This window comes from Sorex fumeus, unplaced genomic scaffold (genome assembly GCF_029834395.1).
Source record: "Sorex fumeus unplaced genomic scaffold, SorFum_2.1 ptg000072l, whole genome shotgun sequence".
In the NCBI taxonomy this organism is placed as follows: Eukaryota; Metazoa; Chordata; class Mammalia; order Eulipotyphla; family Soricidae; genus Sorex; species Sorex fumeus.
The window spans coordinates 54,069,034-54,089,073 of NW_026606129.1; the positions used below are offsets into that span (position 1 = coordinate 54,069,034).

Sequence of the window (20,040 nt, forward strand, 5' to 3'; positions counted from 1 at the left end):
TTCCGCGGGCGGAGGGCGCGGGGACCAGAGCCCAGCAGGGTCACCGCGAGCACCCGGGTCCCGCGCGCGCGCACCCGGACCTCTGTGCCCCTGTGGATGCTGGGTTGGGGGTCTGGCGCGCGCGGACCCTGCTCTGCCCCGGAGAGTTCCACAGCCTCCTCGGTGCACGTCTAGGGTACCACATCCTGGGAAGGGGTACCTGGGACCCGCCCGCCCCTTGCCCAGCGGTTGGGCCAGGGCGGAGCCCCGAGAGGCGGAGCCCCGAAGGGGTGGTCCGGGGGGTGTCAGGATAAGAGCGCAGCTCCTGGCGGGCGGGCAGTGGCCCACGATGTCGCTAGTGCTGTTGTGCCTGGTCACGCTGTGCTGGGGCCCCGCGCACCCGGAGCCGGTAAGCCGCCCCCCGCCCCCGCCCGCTCCCCGCCCCAGGTTCGGGTCCTCTAGAGCCCCACCCCTGACAGCATCCTACCCGCCAGCTCGCTCTTCCCTGCTTCTCCCTGAAGGCGTTCTTGGAGAGCGTCGAGGGCAGTCCGCGGGGACCGAGCATCCACATGCTTGGGTCGGGGCTGGGGAAGCACAGTTTGCGCCAAACTGCCACCTGTGCTTCTGTTTCCAGCACCCCGGTGTCCTCGTCTGTCAAGACGACACCAAGAGCCAACTCTCAGGGTCTGGGAAGCAAAAAGGCTGACGCAGAGTAGGCGCTCCGCGTTGTTGTCACGATTTGGGCTCTGGGGGTCTGCCCATCTTTGGGGGACACGAACATGCTTCCACAGAAGCCGCTGCCTTTGGTGCTGCGTTAATTTGCACCCTGCCCCCAGAGCCAGTGGGGTCCTGAACTCCGCACAGGTTTCTCCGCTCCTCCAGCGCCTTGAAGGATTGAGGCAATGTTCTGCTCAACCCCCAACTGGTATTTGAAGCTGCATCATCACTGCCCTCAGCACAGCCGAGAGCGTGACAGCTTGGTGGCTACCAATTGATGTTTGGGAAAAGTCCCTTCATGGGCCACTCTCCTGTCCCTCTTTCTTGCTTCCCTGGGGCTTCTTCACTGGAGTAAGGCCAACAGTTTGAGTGGTGTGAGGTTGAGGGCAGTTGCTTTGCTTCTTCCTCACACTTGTGCTCCCTTATTACCTTAAAAATAATAATAAAGTAAAATCTGCTGATATCCTTGTTATTTCAGCTTTTGTTTTTGTGTTTGGGCCACATCCCACAATGCTCAGGGGTTACTTCTGGCTCTACGCTGCGGAATCACTCCTGGCAGAGCTCAGGGGATGTCCATCACTGGGATGGACATCCAATGCAGGTCAGCCACATGCAAGGCTGTACTATCACTCCGGCCCTAGTTTAGCTTTTAAAAGACAAAAGATGTGAGACAGATCATTTCACCCAGATCCAGATAACTCAACCCACAAAATGTCTTCCCTTCTGTTTAAGAAGGTATTTGGAAATGATTCCAGAGCTTCTAAACTTATCACTAGGTCTTGTCATAGGAAGTTACTGACTCTCGAAAGCTTTTTGTTAGTATATATATATATATATATATATATATATATATATTGCTTTTTGGGTCACACCCAGCATTGGGCAGGGGTTACTCCTGGCTCTGCACTCACGAATTACTTCTGGCTGTACTCAGAGGACCATATAGAATGCTGGAAATAGAACCCAGGTCAGCTGCATGCAAGGCAAATGCCCTACCCGCTGTGCTATCACTCCAGCCTCCAAAACTTTTTGTTCTAAAGGTACAGGATTTCAAAACCAAAGTACATTTTTTTTTTCGTATAAAAGGTGACATGAGTAGTTAAAGTCAAAGGATGTAGTACTGTCGTTTCTTGGACATTGGTGATTTTTTTTAAGTTCTTTTAAAAAGATAATGTGATGGGGGCCAGAATGCTAGTACAGCGGGCAGGGACATTTGCCTTGCACATGGCTCACTTGGGTTCTATCCCCTGCCCCCCATATGGTCCCTGAGCTCCACTAGGAGTGATTCCTGAGCACAACCATGAGTAAGCACCGAGCACTGCTGGATGTGTTCCAAAAGCCAAAAAATAAAATAAATTAACATGGGAGTCAGAGAAATAGTACAGGAGGTCTGTATGTGCCTGACCAAAGTTTCAATTCCTGCATATACCATATGGGGTATATGGTTCCTTGAGCTCTCCCAGAGGTCACTCCTGAGCACAGAACCAGAAATAGCATCTAGCACTACTGGGTGTGCCCCCCCCCCCCGGAAAAAAAGGAAGAAAAGAAAAGAGGCCAGGGCGTTAATATAGGGGTTAAGATGCTTTCCTTGCACACAGCCAACCTCAGTTTAACTCTGGCACTGCATATGGTTCTCGGGCACTGCATATGGACCTTGGGCACTGCATATTGTCCTCGGGTACTGCATATGGTCCTCAGACACTGCCAGGACTGGCCCCGGTTCACTTTCATGTGTGGGCCCCCGAAACAAAAATGTTTTCTTAAAAAGATAGCATGGCAAAATTACAATCAAGTTAATTCTTTTATTTCAGTAGTTTTTTAAATTTGTTTGTTTGTTTGTTTTTTGGGGGGGAATGTTGTATTTTGGAAGAGGTTCTACCTGGTGGTGCTCAGGGCTTACTCCTGCTCTGTGCTTAGGGATCTCTCCAAGAGGGTTGGGAACCCTATGTGAACCAGGGATCAAACCTTAGTCAGCCACATGCAAGCAAATGCCCTATCCTCTATACTATCTTTCCAGTCACAGGGTTTGTTTATTATTATTATTAATATTATTATTACTAGGGGTGTAGTGATGTTTGGGGACTACTTGAGCTATATGCTTGTTCTCTACGGTGCTTGGGGGATTACGTGGTGCTGGAGGTCAAACCCAGAGCATCTGTATGCAAAGCATATGCTGTAGCCCTTTGAGCTCTCTCCCCGGCCTTGAAGTGGAAATATTTTATAGTCACAACTGACAGCCTGTTTGTGGACTGTGCTGGTTTACAGGTGTGGCTTACTTAGAAAGCCCTGTCGGTAAGACCTGGAGAAGATCCCACAGGCTGCATTTATAGCTTTCTCCTATTCCTCTTCTTAACACAGTCCTGGGACTGGAGCGATAACACAGTGGGTAGGGGGTTTGCTTTGCACACGGCCAACCTGGTCCGATTCCCAGCATCCAATATGGTCCCCCGTGTACTGCCAGGAATAATTCCTGAGCGCAGAGTCAGGAGTAATCCCCGTGCATCACCGGGTGTGACCCAAAAAGAAAAAAAAAGCTCCCCCCAAAAACCACAGTCCTTCACCTGAGAAAGTCATAAACACAGTGCAGACCAGTATTTCTCAAGTATTTTTGACCATGGCATCCCCTCTGACCTTGTTTCCTTCCTTTGCCCCCCAGTTGAGAAACACTGGTGTAAATTGTCCTGAAAGCCTACAATTACACAGAGAATGAGTTCAGAGCCATTCCCTGCTTGTAGCAAGGAAGGCTGAGGCCCAGAGAGGATGGAAATTCCTTTCTGGAATTTAAGTGGTGTGAGGGTGGTGTGTTCCGGAGGCTAATCTACAGTGTCTTGTGGTCTACAATGGTCCAGTTTTATCTCCCCCAGACTGTGAGGTAGAAACAGCTCAGTTCTGTCGCTCCCTCCCTCCCTCCCTCTCTCTCTCCCCCTCCTTCCCTCTCTCTCTCTCCCCTCTCTCTCTCTCTTTCTCTCTCTCTGTTTATTATATGTTTTTAAGGAAAAAGCTAGAGTTGGTTTTTTGCTTAATCTGACAACAGGCTGGTAGTTTGCTACCATTCATTCTGGTATTTGGTTTCTCTCTCTTGCAGATGACCCAGTGTGGCTCTGAAGTAGGTAGGTGCACGGGGCATGGATGACAGGGGCTTTACACTGAGAGCACAGTTGAGCTAAAGGGGGCCTGAATCCAGACAGGGGGTCCCCACGTACCAGATGAAGGATGCTAGTCCTAATGGGCCGGTCTCCTAGGTCAGAGACCATGGAAAGCAAAGACTGGAGTGGAGGGTGGAAAGCAAAGCCAATTACCGGAGGAAAATTAGGCACTGTGACGTAAAGTGCTTATGTGGGAAACAGGAGATCAGTATCTGAGAGGCCTATGGGGAGAATGGACAGACATCTGTCTGAGAAGTGTGGACAGGGAGAGTAAGCTGGAGGAGTGATGGGGCAGGCAAAGACTAGGAGGTGGGAAGAAGGTGCTGCCAGAGGATGATGTGGACTGAGACATGAGAAGGTTGATGTGATCCTAACAGACCTGTCAAATACACAATGCAGGATTCTAGATAGGCGCCTAAAGTGGAGCCAGATGCTTTGTAAGTAGAGGTCAGAGGTTGAGCATCACCGTGGCAACTAACAGCCAGTGATGAGATGTGCCTGTTCTGCCTTAGCAGGAAAAAGAAATGAATCTTGAAGGGGGCTGGATGGAGGTGTGTCATTGTTTGGGGCAGGGAAGGGAGTGTGATGGGCAGCCTCACCTCTTCTCAGGACCCTCTCCAGAGTGGCTGGTCCAACAGACTCTGATCCCAGGAGACTTGAAGAGCCTCCAAGTGGAGCTTGTCAAAAGCAATGTTGCAGCAGAGAACCAGACCATTTTAATGAAGATAAGCTGGATACTTCGGCCTGATGGTAAGTTTGCATCATTAGAGCTAATGCTTAGAGTGTCTACTCAAGTCAAAATGAATAGATTTGGTAACCCATTAATTCCACTCCAAGACATAATCACAATAAGATATATATACATATATACCAAAAGTCATATACTAGAATATTCAAAGTACTATTATTTATCATGACTAAAATATGAAATATATCTGACATCTGACAGAATTGAAACCACAAAGTAGAATCAATGTAGGAACAAACCTGAAGAATCCGTGACCAGCCACAATTTATATTTGTAATATTCCTATGTTTATATGTTGATTCATGTTTGTTTGCATAAGTCATATGTTGATCAACAGATGAATTTTCTAAACATAAGAAAATCAGATTCAAACATTTATATCTCTCTTCATACAGACCATATGAGTCTCCTAACAAAAACCACAAAAACAATCAGAGCTAATCTAAGCATTTAGTTACCTGGATACTGCCACAAGAATGTGAAAACTCAGTGGTACATGTCTTATCTACTTGTGTTTCTATTGGTTGTGTTCTACTTCATGGAAGAAAATAGTAAGAACAGGGTTGATTTGCTCAGGAAGATTATTTTCCCTCTTCTCAAAAGCATCAAGAAAGACATGACATTTCCCTGGTCACCTTGTAAATTATTTCACAAACTAATTTTTGGGTCTTAAAACCTGTATTGGTTCCCTCTAGTTAAATTGTTTCATTCTATCCAGTTTAGAATTGGGGCGTGAAGCATAGAGATGAGTAGACTGTTGACGGGATTGTGAAGAAGAGGAAACAAGAAGGGCAAGACAGACCCCGACCAAAGCAGAGGCTCTACTGAGGTGGGGGTGAGAGGCTGGAGAAGGGAGAGACAGGACCAAAGACCCCATCAGATCATTGAAAATTAGGTCCTTGCTTCTGAAACTGTGGGTGGTGACCTCATAGAGGAGTCACATCTCTGAATGTGTGGGTGGTGGACAAGTTGGCAACTGTAAAAGGCTTCTGGGCATGCAGTGACCAACAATTAATTCCAAATAACATGTGTGATGCTACCGAATGTAGCCTGCCCACACGGCAGAGTCTGGCAAACTCCCCGTGGCGTACCCAATATGCCAAATACCAGTAACAATGATGGGTCTCATTCTCCTAAAGAGCCTTGAATATAATCTCAGGGCTAGGATGAAGGAGACGTTACTGGGGCCTGCTCGAGGCAATCGACGAATAACAGGATGATTTGTGATTTGTGATTTTGTGAACATATGTGATAAATCTGAGCACTTGAAATGTTGCATTTCTTGGACCGAAAGAGCTGATGAGTGGGGAAGTTTTAGAAGCCCTGAATCAGAGGATGCAATAAATCTAGCACTAAGCGCACTGTTGCATTTGTTTATGGTCCTTAGAGGCTGTGATGCATGAACTGGAGCAGTGGGGATGGCCGGAAAGGGTATTTTAGGGATAGGAATTGGCACAGTGAGGAGGGTCTCTTCTATATGTCCTAGGTGTTCTTTAGGGTCAGCCTTGTCCTCTTAGCAGACCATGAGTTCTCTTTCTAGTCACCTTCGCAAGTGAAGGCTCACCTGTGAGGGCTTTGTACTCATCTTCTGCCATAGATAAGCTTTGTAAGTTTACGCAAAACTCCCTAAGCCACACTCACCCCATCTGTAAACTGGAGACAACAGTACTTGCCCTGCAGGGCTAATATGAATGTGAGCAGAGATGAGGCATGAAAGGTTTCACACGTGAAGTCATCACTGAGTATGTGGTAGATGAAACACTGCCCTCTTGCCTATCTTGGCAGCCAGCATCCTGTCACTGAAGGCCACCAAAATCTGTGTGACGGGCCGTAACAAGTTCCAGTCCTACAGCTGTGTGAGATGCAACTACACGGAGGCCTTCCAGACTCAGCTCAAACCCTCGGGTGACAAAGTAAGTAGGCACTTATAGGGACTCAGAGGATTGCTGTCAAATCTGGGTCCTTTGTGGAGTCTAGGGAACACTGCTTGGTACACAGACAGGTAAGCAGCTACAATTCTGGGCTTGGAACGGGACCCGAATTCAAAATCCCATGATTTGAATCACTTGTCTGCTATGTACCTTTGGGTAGTGAGCATCTCTGGACTTCGAGTTTCCCCTTCTGCAAAGTGAGGGGGGACAGAACTGAAATTATACCCTGGTTCCAAGAAATTATACCCTGGTTCCAAGACTCTGCATCTGTAAGTTAGTGATATGTATGGGGTCTCTTCCCTGAGTAGACCTTGACTTGTAACCTAAATTTCATCTGAAGAAATTAAACTATTAATGAAAAGGGCCACACCAAGACGTTGTCTTTCAGAGACCCCCTGCTTTGCCTTTCAGTGGATGTTTTCCTACATCGGCTTTCCTGTCAAACCGGAGACAGTTTATTTCATTGGGGCCCATAATATTCCCAGTGAAAAACTGAATGGAGATGTCCCTTCCATGTCAGTGAATTTCACCTCCCCAGGTAAATGTTTACAGGCTTCTGTTTTCCTCTTTCTCACTAATATGTTTGCTTGGGGTTTTGTGCTTTGGTACAGAGAGATAAGGGAACCTTGACAAGATGTTTGGCTTTGCTGAGTCTTTTTTGGGCTGGGGGTGGGGTGAGAGTTTGACTCGTATGCAACAGTGATCAAGGCTTATTCCTACCTAGTTCTGCGCTCAGAGATCACTCCTAATAGGGCTCAGGGAATGCAGTGCTGGAAATCAAAGCAGGGCCAGCTGTGTGCAAAACCAGTGCCTTAGGGGGCTGGAGCGATAACACAGCGAATAGGGCACTTGCCTTGCATGTGGCCGACCCAGGTTCAATTCCCAGCATCCCACATGACCCCCTGCCCCGCCCCCCAGCACTGCCAGGAGTAATTCTGAGTGCATGAGCCAAAGAATAACCCCTATTCATCGCTGGGTGTGACCAAAAAAAAAAAAGACCAGTGCCTTAATCCCTGTTCTAACTCTCTCTCTCTCTCTCTCTCTCTCTCTCTCTCTCTCTCTCTCTCAAGCCCCTTGTTTATTCCTGATTGTATCTCACAAAGATAAAGATAAAAGTGGGTAAAATGCAGGGGGAAAACCCCTTCCTGTGTAGTGGCTGAGCACTATCTTTATAGTTAGACCCCCTGACAGCCTGCAGGTTGTAATACCCCCATTGACCAAATAAACTGGAGAACTTAACTTGCTTTGAGTTACAAAGCAAACACAGAGTACAAAGTAAAAACAAACTCTGAGGCTCAGACTCCTTCTTGATCAATACCAGTGAGCGACTGCCCTCAGCTGAAGTCAGAAGTTGTTCTGGTCTGGGCTTGCCAGGGGGTTTGCTATTGGACAGCATGAGGCTGGGGCTGAGGTGCTACAGATTCCAGAAGGCTCTGAGCGCTCCATGAAACAAACAATTTCCCTGTCCAAAGCAGAAAGCTGGCTCATTTGCCTCTGATGTGAACCGATCTAGAATCACGTGGCAATGACAACCAGGGCTCTGCAGGGGGCAGGGGGAGGGGGGTGGTGAATGGGATGTTGGGTGTCAGGGTTCAACAGGTGCCAGGCTGCAGCAGTTCCTTCCTCAACCCCATCTTGGCTCTATGCTCAGGAATGACCCTTGGTGGTACTCAGGGAACCTGGTGATATTCATTGCCAGGGATTCAAACCAAGGTTGGCTCATGCAAAGGCAAGTGTCATACCTCCTGCACTTTCTCCATCCCCCCCAAACTTTATTCTCAAGGGATGCTCTGAGCCTCTCTTGGGAAGCACAGATACTGTTTTGAAAAAGGATGTATTTGAAGTAGACTCTGGTTATTGATCCATGAGTGGGTCATTTTCTGTTTTTCAGTAACATCTTAATCCCATTTAAATCTACCCTATTACTTCAGTTCTGGAATATTCTGGCGATTCATTATGAGCATGGTAGATAGAAGCCCAGCATGCTGGTTACCAAGATGGTGGATTGGAGATGCCATCTTCTAAAATATTAAAAAAAAATGAACAAAAAGCCAAAAACAAACAAAACCCTCCTCTCATTCAAATTTTCAGGCTGCCTAGACCACATCATGAAATACCAGAAGAAGTGCATTAGCGATGGTAAGTAAACACAGCATTTGTGTTTGTTAGTAGAAACTCATAATTAGAGTCGATGCAGCTCAGTTCACCTTCTTACAGACAGAGAAACGGAAGCTTAGAGGGGTAGAGTTAACTTTTTCAACAGTGGAGGTTGGTCCCTGTCAGCACTGCACCACTGAGGCAGGCAGCAGGTCCAGGGAAGGATTGACTCCAGCAGGTCTGCAGGGTGGAAAAACAGTAACAGAAAACTTCCCACTCCATAGCTCAATGGTGGTGCCAGTTGAAGGCCCTTTCTGACTGCATGGTAAGTCCTTCTGCTGCTCAGACCCCCTGTGTCAGCGGCCTGTGGCCATGGCCCTCCAACTTTGTGTTTAGATATGCAAATGTTCAGGGTAGGAAGCTTAGTTAAAGAAATGACCTAGAATCATACTATCCACTGTGCCATCACAGACTACACCAGAAGTTCCCAAAATTATTTGGCCTATTTCCCACACCTTCCACTTTTAGGGGGGGGGGAAATTACTGAGTGCCCCTCCCCCCTAGAAGTCTGTCTTATTTAAGCAGACAGAGAAAATGTCCCCTGACTGCACTGGAAGCTAATATTCCCTCCTGGATTGGTCTAGCACCTCCTGGGGTTGTTATCATCCACTTTAAACACATTGGGACAGACTCATTTTGGGTGGGGGGCACATACTCTGTGGTGCTCAGGGCTTACTCTTGGTTCTGCACGAGATATCACTCCCAGCAGTGCTTGGGGGACCATAAGAGGTTCTGGGGATCGAACTCAGGTTGGTCCCATGAACAGCAAGCACCCCGAGTCTGAGACAGACTCTTTGAATGGATCCCTACCCTGGGAATTCTGAACTAAGTCCCTTCAGGAGAATTGGTGGCCGTTCTAGGTTATATTCCTTACTTCTACACCTCTAGTAAAGCCTGTCCAGTTTCCAAGGGTTTTACGAAGATGTGTATAGATTTTGGGCAACATAGTCACAGAATGCTAATGAGGCAAGTGGTACTTGGAGCAGTAGGTTCTGATCTTTTAGATACTTTCTTCCGTGAAGTATCCCCACATGCCCCATCGAACACAGCTATGTGTGGCTGGGAAGGCAGACTAGGAGCTTTGTGCTGCTGCTTTTGCTGCTGCCCTGAGACATCCCATGGGTGAGGAGATCTGAGGATCTTGAACCAATCTTTTACTCCAAAAGACAACGTTGAGCTGGGGCAGGGAAATAGCCAGGTGTGCTATTATAGAGAATGTGCCTGAAGATTAATCTCCTTCTGATTTGCAAGTCCTATGACTGGAAATTGCTTTCTTTCACAGGGCAATGGGCCAGATGTACTCTAAGGTTTTCAACCACTGGTCCATGGACCAGTGCCCTGGCACAAAGATAAAAGGATTGAAAACAACCTGTGCTATAAGCTACAGGTTCAAAAACTTTCTTATTTGCATCATCTGGGGAGCTTCAAAATTCCTAAAGTAGGCCACATTGATGGTGCAAAAGGCTGGGTGCTTTCCTCACACGCAGTCTACCAGGGTTCAATCCCTGGCACTCCGTACAATCTCCAGTCCCTCCTGAGTCCAAAACAGGATTAATTTCTGAGCACTGCCACGTGTGACCAAAAACAAAAACAAAAACAAAAACAAATCTTTGTTTTTAATATTCCCGGTAACAAGGTTGAGGGCTAGACCATAACCATGACAATGACATCAGAATCATCTCTGAAGGGGATCCGGGTCTCATTGTTTTAAGGTTGTTCAGGCGATTCCAGTGTTATCAACTTTGAGAACCGCTGTTCTAGGCTATATTCCTTACTTCTATACATCTAGTAAAGCCTGCAGAATAGGCTCATGATGCTGGGGCCTAGAAAGTTCTGGTAGCTGTAGTCCCGATCTTGAAGTTGCATGCTCTGTAATCTTAGATGGGATTCTTGACCTGTGACTCCTTCTTCCCATGTGGGAAGGAGAAAATACAGCCCTTAACTCAAATGAATGTGAACAGTAGAACCCAGTTTGTGTGTCTCACACCTTCAGAAGCTATTTTTAGCAAATTAATAATGTGGGAGCAAATTAATAATGTGGGATCCCTAACTTTCTTGGCTAGTTTGAGATTTCTGGGAGAATTGATAATGGAAAGTATACTTTAGTAGATTCTGTATCTCTTGGCTATGTATCTATGAATTTTGATTTGCGTGGTAAACTCTTCTGGAAATTTAGAGGAGAAATCGGTTGCAACTTTTGTGCAGTTCACTTGTGCAATTCTTTTTTAACTCACAGGAAGCCTGTGGGATCCAAACATGACTGCTTGTAAGAAGAACAAGACAGTGGTAGAAGTAAACTTTACCACCAGTGCTCTTGCAAAAAATTATATGGCTCTCATTAAAAACCCCACTCTGCTGGGATATTCTATGGTCTCAGAGGTACTTTCTCCTTCGTTTCCTCAGCAATCTTCCCCACTAACAAAGCCCTGCTTTTTCTTACTTTGTGAAAGAAACACTGGTATCACTGTTGACCTGTTTATTGTCCTAGTGTAATGTCCTGTTTAGATTTGAAAGACAGAAGTCCCCAAGAAAATGTTCCTGGGAATCTAAAGCCAGACAATGGTAGAAGTTATGAAATGTATTTCTTGTCACCCATAGGCTAAAACAGTGTAAGTCTGTTTGTTCAACTCATTTGGCTCATACTTTTTGATCTTGTCTTATACACCAGGACAAACTAACTCGAGCTTCTATGGAGATTGTCGTAACTGAGGAAAGTGAAGGTGCTGAGGTCCAGGTACAGTCAAACAAAGCACTGAGGTGGAGGGTGACGGCCTCCTCCAGGCCTTGGAAGACTGGTTATTCCACTGCTCATTGCTCTTAAAGTGATTCCCAGTTTGGGAGAGATGAGTTTCTCCTCCAATTCACTTCTCCCAGCAGATGCTCATGCATGACCCCAGTCTGTCTTCACAGCAGTGAGGGTGGGAAACTCAGGGTTCATTTTTCACAGGGGTCACTGACTTCCCAAATTACTTTTCCTTCCTTCCTTCCTTCCTTCCTTCCTTCCTTCCTTCCTTCCTTTCTTCCTTCCTTCCTTCCTTTCCTTTCTCTCTCTCTCTCTCTCTCTCTCTTTCTTTCTTTCTTTCTTTCTTTCTTTCTTTCTTTCTTTCTTTCTTTCTTTCTTTCCTCTGGGTCATTCTGAGACAGAAGTATCATTTTATTACCCAAACCTCAGGTCTTTTTGATTTGGGTTTGGTTTGGTTTGGGGGCCATATGGGTGGTGCTCAGGACTTACTCCTGGCTCTGCACTCAGGATCACTCCTGGCAAAGCTTGGGGGAACATTTGAGCTACTGGGGATTGAAGCCGAGTCAGCCATGTGCAAAGCAAGTGCCCTAGTCCTATACTATCCCCCCATACTACCCCCATCTCAGTTTTATATTCAAACTAAAGAAAGAAAAAATTTGGACTCAAGAGTTTGCGTTCCCTACTCAGTGTATGAACATTGAAGGGCAATCTTTATCCTCTGAGGTCTGAGGTCTCCATTCACTCAATGAAAAACTGATGGGTGGACTAGCAGAAGCTCTTGAGACTCTTTTTAGGGGCTGGAGAAATAGCATAGCGGGTAGGGAATTTTCTTTGCACATGGTCAACCCAGGTTCAATTCCCAGCATCCCCTGAGCACCACCAGGAGTAATTTCTGAGTGCAGAGCCAGGAGTAATCCCTGTGCATTGCCGGGTGTGACCTAAAAAGAAAAAAAAAAGTCTTTTTTGACTCTTTTTACAGAATTTTATGATGTGAAACTGTGGAGAGTCCCAGTAGAACTCAAGATATAAAGAGTGTTTGTTGTTCATTCCCGAGATCACAGAGGCAGTGTTTCAAGATGGCTGAGGGTGTCATGTTAACATGCTGTGTGTCTCTTTCTCTCTATTCCCGTCCAAAGAACCAGAGTTCTCTAATGCCAGAAGATTTATGTCAAAAGAACATAAATAGAGGACACTGCTCTATTTTTTTAGAGGAAATATTCGATTAAATTTGAGAATAACCTAACCCTGTTAGAAGGGAATAAACATGTACAAAGTTTAAGTTTACAGCCCAGGAGTCAGATTTGTTTATGGGTTTTTTTTTTTGGTCACTGAATTTGAAAGCTCTGTTACAAAAGAGTGACCAAGTGAAAAGCTGTTCTGTTACAGTGCTCAGGAGGTGGCGGTGGGGTGGAAGCATGGCCTGATCAAAGCCAATGGAAAGAAATTTAAATGGAATTGTGGAAAAGAAAGAATGTGAGGTCCTGCTTGGAAGTGGGATGGAAACTTTCTGAATGCTCATTTTTCCTCAGTTGACTCCGTATTTCCACACTTGTGGCAATGACTGCATTCGACAGAGAGGAACTGTTGTGCTTTGCCCAGAGATAAGTGCCTTCTCACCTCCGGATAGCAGTAAGTGCCCAGTTGTTTCACAAGCTCAAAGGAGTTCAAGACATGAAGAGCTCACTAGCCACCCACCACTCCATTCAGTCCGTGACACACTGTGTGTGTCTGTGGAGTAGAGTGTATGTGTGTGTTTAGGGAATGTATGTGTGGTGCCCCTATCTGTGTATGTTGACTTGGGGTACAGTGAAAGATATTAGTGCTGTCCAAAAGAGTCTATAATCTGAATAAGAATGAAAGATTTATAAAATTATTCAAGATCGTTTATGAAACAGGATCTACACAACAGAAACAAAAATATGTAAAAACAGATATACTAAGAAACATATACCTTAAGGATCTGGGGGTTGGGGGAAATAATGGCATAAAAGAACTGGGCTTAGAAGGAATGTGCATTTTGGGCCAGAGCCATAGTACAGGGGGTAGGGTGTGTGGGCAGCCTTGCATGTGGCCAACCTGGGTTTGATTCTCAGCATCCTATAGGGCCCTCTGAGCACTGCAAGGAGTAATTCCTGAGTGTAGAGACAGGAATAAACCCTGAGCATTGCCAGGTGTGGCCCTATAACAAACAAAAAAAGGTTTAAAGGACTGTGTATTTCACTACATCAGTCTCAGTGGCACAGACCTAGCTGCTACTTGATGTAGTCACATAGCCAACCATTGCATAAGAAATAAAGAATCGCAGTGCCAAAAGACTCACCTCATTGGGGCTTGAGAGCTGCATGTTCTGGAAAATGTCTCCCTTGATTTAGAGATATTAGTTCCTTCATAGCAGATAGACAAAGAAGAAAGTGCTTCTGAACCTCTTCCATGACTGGGGGACAAATGTAAGACTTTATTCTTAGAAACTCAGCCAGGGACCAGAGCCATAATATAGCTGGTAGGGCACTGCCTTCATCTGTCATATCTGGATTTGATCCCCAGTGCATCATATGGTCCCCAGGATTGATTCCTGAGCACAGAGCCAGGAGTTAGCCCTGAGCACAGTTGGGTGTGGTCCCCAACCAGACAAAAATCAGTCAGATCAACTGAAGACCACCCAGGTGCCTAGTAGCCTGACTTCAGTCTGGTTATGCAGAAGTCTGAGTAATTCTGTATGCTTGAGCTCACCAGGTCCTTAGTGGAATGGAATTATCCTCCACATTTGCTAGATTAATAAAACAATTTTTGGAAATGCTACCTCTTCATACTATGTACAAAGTAGTTATACCCAGAATAATTATAATTCTTAAAAGAAAAAAAAACAGACATGAAAAACTCATCACAGTAGATCCGCATATAAGAAGCCAATAAAACTCTCCTGAACTTCTGAGGTCCAATTTTCTTTTTGAGATTCTAACAGAAGAATGGAACACTTTATAGAAAAATAGGGTGATCTTTAGCACCCCTACAGTGACTCTTGGTTCTAAAGAAATGTAAACATCTATAAAGTTAGAATAAAAAACTTAGTTTATAAATAGGAGATGATATGGTCTTTGTTTGCTGAGGGTGAATGACTTTGGTTTTTCCAGGCAGAAGCATGTTAGGTGTTTGGCTGGCTGTCTTACTTCCAGTTCTGCTAGTGGTCACATGGATGCTGATACTTTGGATCTATCTAAAGTGGAGGCACGGTAAGACATATCATTCACTTCTTTCAATGAAACCTGTTGGGGAGGATTTTTAAAAAAATTTTTATTAGTGAAACACTATGAGGTACAGTTGTAGACTTACAAATTTTTGTGCTTGGGTTTCAGTTATACAATGATCGAGTACCCATCCCTCCACCAGTGCCCATTCTCCACCACCACTAATCCCAGTATCCCTCCCACCCCCCATCCCCCATCCCCCCATCCTACCCTGCCTCTGTGGCAGGGCATTCTCCTTTGTTCTCTCTTTGAGAGGATTTTTTTAAAAGGAGATTCCTCTAGAAACATTTTGGCATCACACTTGGCCTGACAGTCAGAGAGAGCCCTTATTTAGTGCCTTGGACTTGTCCTAAAATAATACATACTGACTGGATCACACCCGAGAAGGTAAAATAGGGATTGGACTCTCAGAGCTGGTAAATACCACCTATTTTATTTTGTTTACTACCACTGAGACACCCCCAAGTACTAAAATTAAAGCTAAGAACAGATTGCATTTGACCTATGACAGGTATTGTATGCTAGTTCCTACTTTTGGTAAACATTCTTTTTTTTTAATTCTTTTTTTGGTTTTTGAGTTACACCCAGTAGTGCTCAGGATTGATTCCTTGCTCTAAACCCAAGGATTACTCCTGGTAGGGATTATGGAATCATATGGGATGCTGGGGATTGAATTCAGAGGCAAAGCAAGCACCCTACTCACTATTGCTCCATGCCCATACTTTTTACTAAATATTCCTCCATGGCATAAGAATCACCTTCACTTGAATTCATTTCTATACTTTAAGGCCTTTGCCAACTCAGAAATCAAGGAACTGAATACAAAAGTCCAAATATTTATATAGATGCCTAACTAGAGGAAAGTATGCTGAGAACAGTTGCTTTTCTCTTCACACAGAGAAAAGCAAACAAAAGTGCAGAATTTATATCATTTGTGATATAGCTAGAATAAGTTTGATCCTTTACTTCCTCAGTTAAAATACTGAAATTTGATCCTAGAAATACTTAAGTTCAGAAAATGTAGTTTGACCAGTATGTTACAGTACATTTTTATTCATAGTTTCTGGGTTTCGTTTTGTATTCTGTGCTACTGGGGATTGAGCCCAGAGAGCCTTGAACATGCAAAACAAATGCTCTACCATGGACCTACTTCCCTGGTCCCTGGTTCCTGTTCTGTCGCACAGTGGTTCTCAACTTTTTTTTTATATCTGTGATCTGGTACAGGTATGCAGACTAGTGGTTGAAAACCTCTGCTATAGCACAATAGATCAAAATTCTCTTTAAATTCCATTGGCTGAAAAGAGGGGCCACTGAACTTTATGAGACCATGAGGAAACTACCATGTTCAGGAGGAAAGTAAAACTACAGTTGAGTCCATCCAACTTCAAAACACAAGGGGCAGAGGTCAAATGTCTTGTCTACATATGGCTTAAGATACCAAAAACAACAACCCACCTAAAACAGAACAGCTTAAAACCCAAATGTTTCTATGAACTTATTTGAAAAGTTATAGCTTTAAAAAAAACTTGTTCAGTAATAGGATTTAGAAAAAAACATCTTTAAGGTTTAATCATGTGTTCAAAAGGAACGATGGGGAATTTTTTCCTTTGCTAACATAATGTCCCTGGGGCCCTGTTGATATTCCCTAGCAAAGGACAACACATCAGGATCAGGTAGAGCTGACCACTGATTTTCTTGCCCTTTCTTTTTCTTCTTTTCATTCAACCATTATGAGATACACAGTTACAAGGTTGTTTATGACTGGGTTTAATCATATGATGTTCCAATACCCATCCCTTCACCAGTGTACATTTCCCACCACCACTGTCCCCAGTTTCCCTCCCTCGACTTCCCCATCCTGTCTACCTCTATGGCAGACACTTTTCTCTCTCTCCCTCTCTCTTTTCCTCTCCCTCTCCGCTCCCTCTTTTGGGCATTATGGCTTTCAGTCCAGGTACTGAAGGTTATCATGTATATCCCTTTACCTACTTTCAGCATTCAGTTCATGTCCAGGGTGATCATTTCCAACTATCCTTGTCATAGTTGACCAGTGATTTTCAACTGTCATTTGTGGACTGAAATCAGTGAAAGAGAAATATTTCAACTTTACATTGGTTTTCTATCTCCAGTCTGCCAACTGGCCATCGGTACTGGTCCACAGGTGTAAAAGTTTAAGACCGTCTGTGTAGACTGAAATGAAATCCTGATTGTTAACAAGCAATAAATACTTCTCCTTCCTCCTGCTGCAGGAAGGGCCAGAAACTCCTCTCTCTCTGCTACCCAGTTGCTGCCGCCGCTGAAGATTCTTGTGGTCTATCCATCCGACATTTGTTTCCATCACACAGTTTGTTATTTCACTGACTTTATTCAAAACCAGTGCAGAAGTGAGATTATCCTGGAGAAGTGGCAGAAAAAGAAAATCGCCGAGATGGGTCCAGTGCAGTGGCTGACCACACAGAAGAAAGCCTCAGATAAGGTCATTTTCCTTCTTTCCAATGATGCCAAAGCTGGATGCGATGGCACCTGTGGCAAGGGCGAGGGTGGGACTGGGGAGGCCTCACAAGACCTGTTCCCCTTGGCCTTTAACCTCTTCTGCAGTGATCTGAGAAGCCAGGCTCGCTGGCACAAGTACATGGTGGTCTATTTTAGAGAGGTTGATACCAAAGAAGATTACCACGCACTCAGTGTCTGCCCCAAGTACTGTCTCATGAAGGACGCCACCGCTTTCCGTACAGAACTTCTCCGAGTCAAGCCGCGTGTGTCAGTGGGCAAGAAACTGGGAGCCCACCACAGCAACTACTCCTGTTGCTAGCACCTACAGGAAGCACAAGTTCCTGAAGCCTGGGGCCAGAGCAATAGTACACAGGGTAGGGCATTAGTCTTGCATGCTGCCGGCCCCTGTTTGATCACTTGCATTCCATATGGTCCCCCAATACTGTCAGGAGTGATCCCTTGAATACAGACCAGGGGTAAGCCCTGAACTGAGTACAGCCAGGTGTGCCGCAACCCCCCTTCTCCCCCACAAAAAAATCCTGAAGCCTTCCTAGCCCTCTCTTTACAAGAAGAAAACACTGCTCTGATAATTCTGGAGTTAATACTCTGTGCTATATCCCCCTCAGTAATAGGGAGTTCTCATAACATACGTTTACTTAAGTCTATATGCCAAAAATGATTTTAAATATCACTATTATAGCATTAGATAATAAAGAAACATTTTAAACCATAAAGCTAAATCTCATTAAATATAAGTTATCACATAAAACTGTACCCATTCTGAGAATGCAGTAATGAAGAATATCTCAGGCAAACATTGTCAGGGACAGTATATGCATTGCACTAGGGGCAGAATTGTCGAATTCTGTTGAATCAGTGAGTGAATGTCAAATTTAAGAAGCTCCAGCACTGGAGACAGGAGTTAGGGGCCTTGCCTTGCATGCAAGAGGCTTATCACATAGTTCACTGGTCACTGCCTGGTGTAGTCCTAAACTATATGGCTATGCTCAAATTCTTTGGTGAAAGACCATCTTTTAAAGCTTTTAAAAAATTCTTTTCATTCTTATTAAAAAAAAAAACAAACAAAAAACCGGAATTAACAAGCTGATCCATCTTTGCTGACCAGATGACTTTAGTATATGTGTAATCGTGTGTAATTTTTGCTTTTTGTATAGGATGTTCCTTTTGCAAACCTGATTCACATCTTGTCTTGTGTACAGGTGACTTTTAATATGAAAAAGTAAAATACTTGCATACTGAACACTCAGAATTCAGCACTGGTGAGACAGTACAGGGGGTGAAGCCCTTGCTTTGTATGCAGCTGGCTGGATTCTATCCCAGGCACCACATATGGTTCCCTGAGCCCGACCAAGAATAGTCCCTTAACACAGTCAGGTCTCAGTAAGCCCTGAGCATTACTGGGTGTGACCTTGATACAACAAAAAACCAAACAAAACCACAATTAATTCAGAGTTCCTTACATACATTTTTCATGTACACACACACATACACACTCCTGTTATGTTGGAAGCACTCATAAAGTAATTAACCTTTCTATAAATAAGCTGTAATGCTTTTAAGTGAAAAACAGAAACTACCAACGAACATAAAAACTTATGGCATTTGAAATCTTCCAGCTACTTTGTTTCTTAAAGCATCTTTAAAACATTTAAAATTTTAGACACCATGGTTGACAGTACTTAGTGTTCGGGTTTCTTGAACAATTCTTTTTTTGGTTTGTATTTTGGGGGCACCTGGCTGTACTCAGGGGTTACTTGGTTACTCCTGGTGTTGCTCCAGGAACCATACAGGATGATGGGGATAGAACCCAGGCTGACGGCGTGAAAGCAAAGCCCCTACCCACTGTACTATAGCTCAGGTCCCTCCTGCACAATTTTATCACCACCACCCCACCCCGCCTATTCCCCATCCGCATTTCACTTTCCTACTAAAGACCAGTTCTTAGTTTCTATTGCCTTTGGGCATGTTATTCCCCTATTAGTTTTTTTTATATCTTGCATGAGAGACCATTCTGCCTGCACCACTCTGGACCAATTTCATTCAGCATGATAACCTCTAGCCCTATCTATGAAGCAGTAAATTGCATGATTTCATTTTTTGCTCACAGTTGAGTAGTACTTCATTGTGTACATGTACAATGGATCCTTTGTCCAATCATCTGTTCTGGACACTTGGATTGTTTCCAGATTTTAGCTATATGTATAGTGCAGCAATGAACAAAGGAGTACAAATGTCTTTTCAGAATAGATTTTTGGGGCGCCTCGGATAGATGATAACAAGCGGCATTTCTGGGTCATATGGGAGTTCAATTCCTAGTTTTCTGAGTGTCCACATTTCCAAAACGCTGAGCCAGTTGACATTCCCACCAGCAGTGGGTGAAGTCTTCCTTTCCCCGTATCCACACCGACAATGGATGAAACTATTTCTTCATCTTTTTCTTAAAGCAGATACTATCAAAAAGTTATTTATATTAGCTTATGTATTTTTCTAGGAGTGCTAGGAATTCACATAATGTGATAATGATTTTGCTCTAGACTCAGGATTCGCTTCAGGCAGATGACTGTTAAAATAAATCTGTAAGTTAAATGGCCAGGTCACACACTTTCTAATAATTCTTATGGATAAAATAAAACAAAAATTTTAAGTATTAAAAAGTTTCATATTAAAGACATACATCTCATAGAGACATAGCAAATAATTTCCTTATACTGGCGGACTTGCCTTTGTCCTTTTTTGCTTTTGGGGGCCACACCTGGCAATGCTCTGGGCTTACTCCCTTACTCCTGGCTCCGCACCCACAGACCCCTCCTGGTGGTGCTGGGGATCAAACCTGGGTCTGCCATGCGCGAGGCAAGAGCTC

General features: G+C 44.6%; 1 protein-coding gene across 1 annotated transcript; it reads left to right on the forward strand.

Annotated features, from left to right (window-relative positions):
* The first annotated feature begins 258 nt into the window (after positions 1–258).
* Positions 259–17,478, forward strand: IL17RB (interleukin 17 receptor B). The gene is made up of 11 exons (XM_056129700.1): positions 259–388; positions 3,782–3,806; positions 4,452–4,592; positions 6,376–6,503; positions 6,933–7,059; positions 8,613–8,660; positions 10,915–11,057; positions 11,347–11,412; positions 12,951–13,050; positions 14,553–14,651; positions 16,916–17,478. Exons 1-11 carry the CDS (start codon positions 329–331, stop codon positions 17,476–17,478), a joined length of 1,500 nt encoding a protein of 499 aa, XP_055985675.1. The 5' UTR covers positions 259–328.
* The last annotated feature ends 2,562 nt before the right edge of the window (positions 17,479–20,040 follow it).

Coding starts and splice junctions, on each gene's coding strand:
- IL17RB (XM_056129700.1), top strand. CDS start 329: ATGTCGCTAGTGCTGTTGTGCCTGGTCACGCTGTGCTGGGGCCCCGCG. Junction 4,593..6,375: donor CTGGATACTTCGGCCTGATG/GTAAGTTTGCAT, acceptor CTATCTTGGCAG/CCAGCATCCTGTCACTGAAG. Junction 8,661..10,914: donor GAAGAAGTGCATTAGCGATG/GTAAGTAAACAC, acceptor TTTAACTCACAG/GAAGCCTGTGGGATCCAAAC.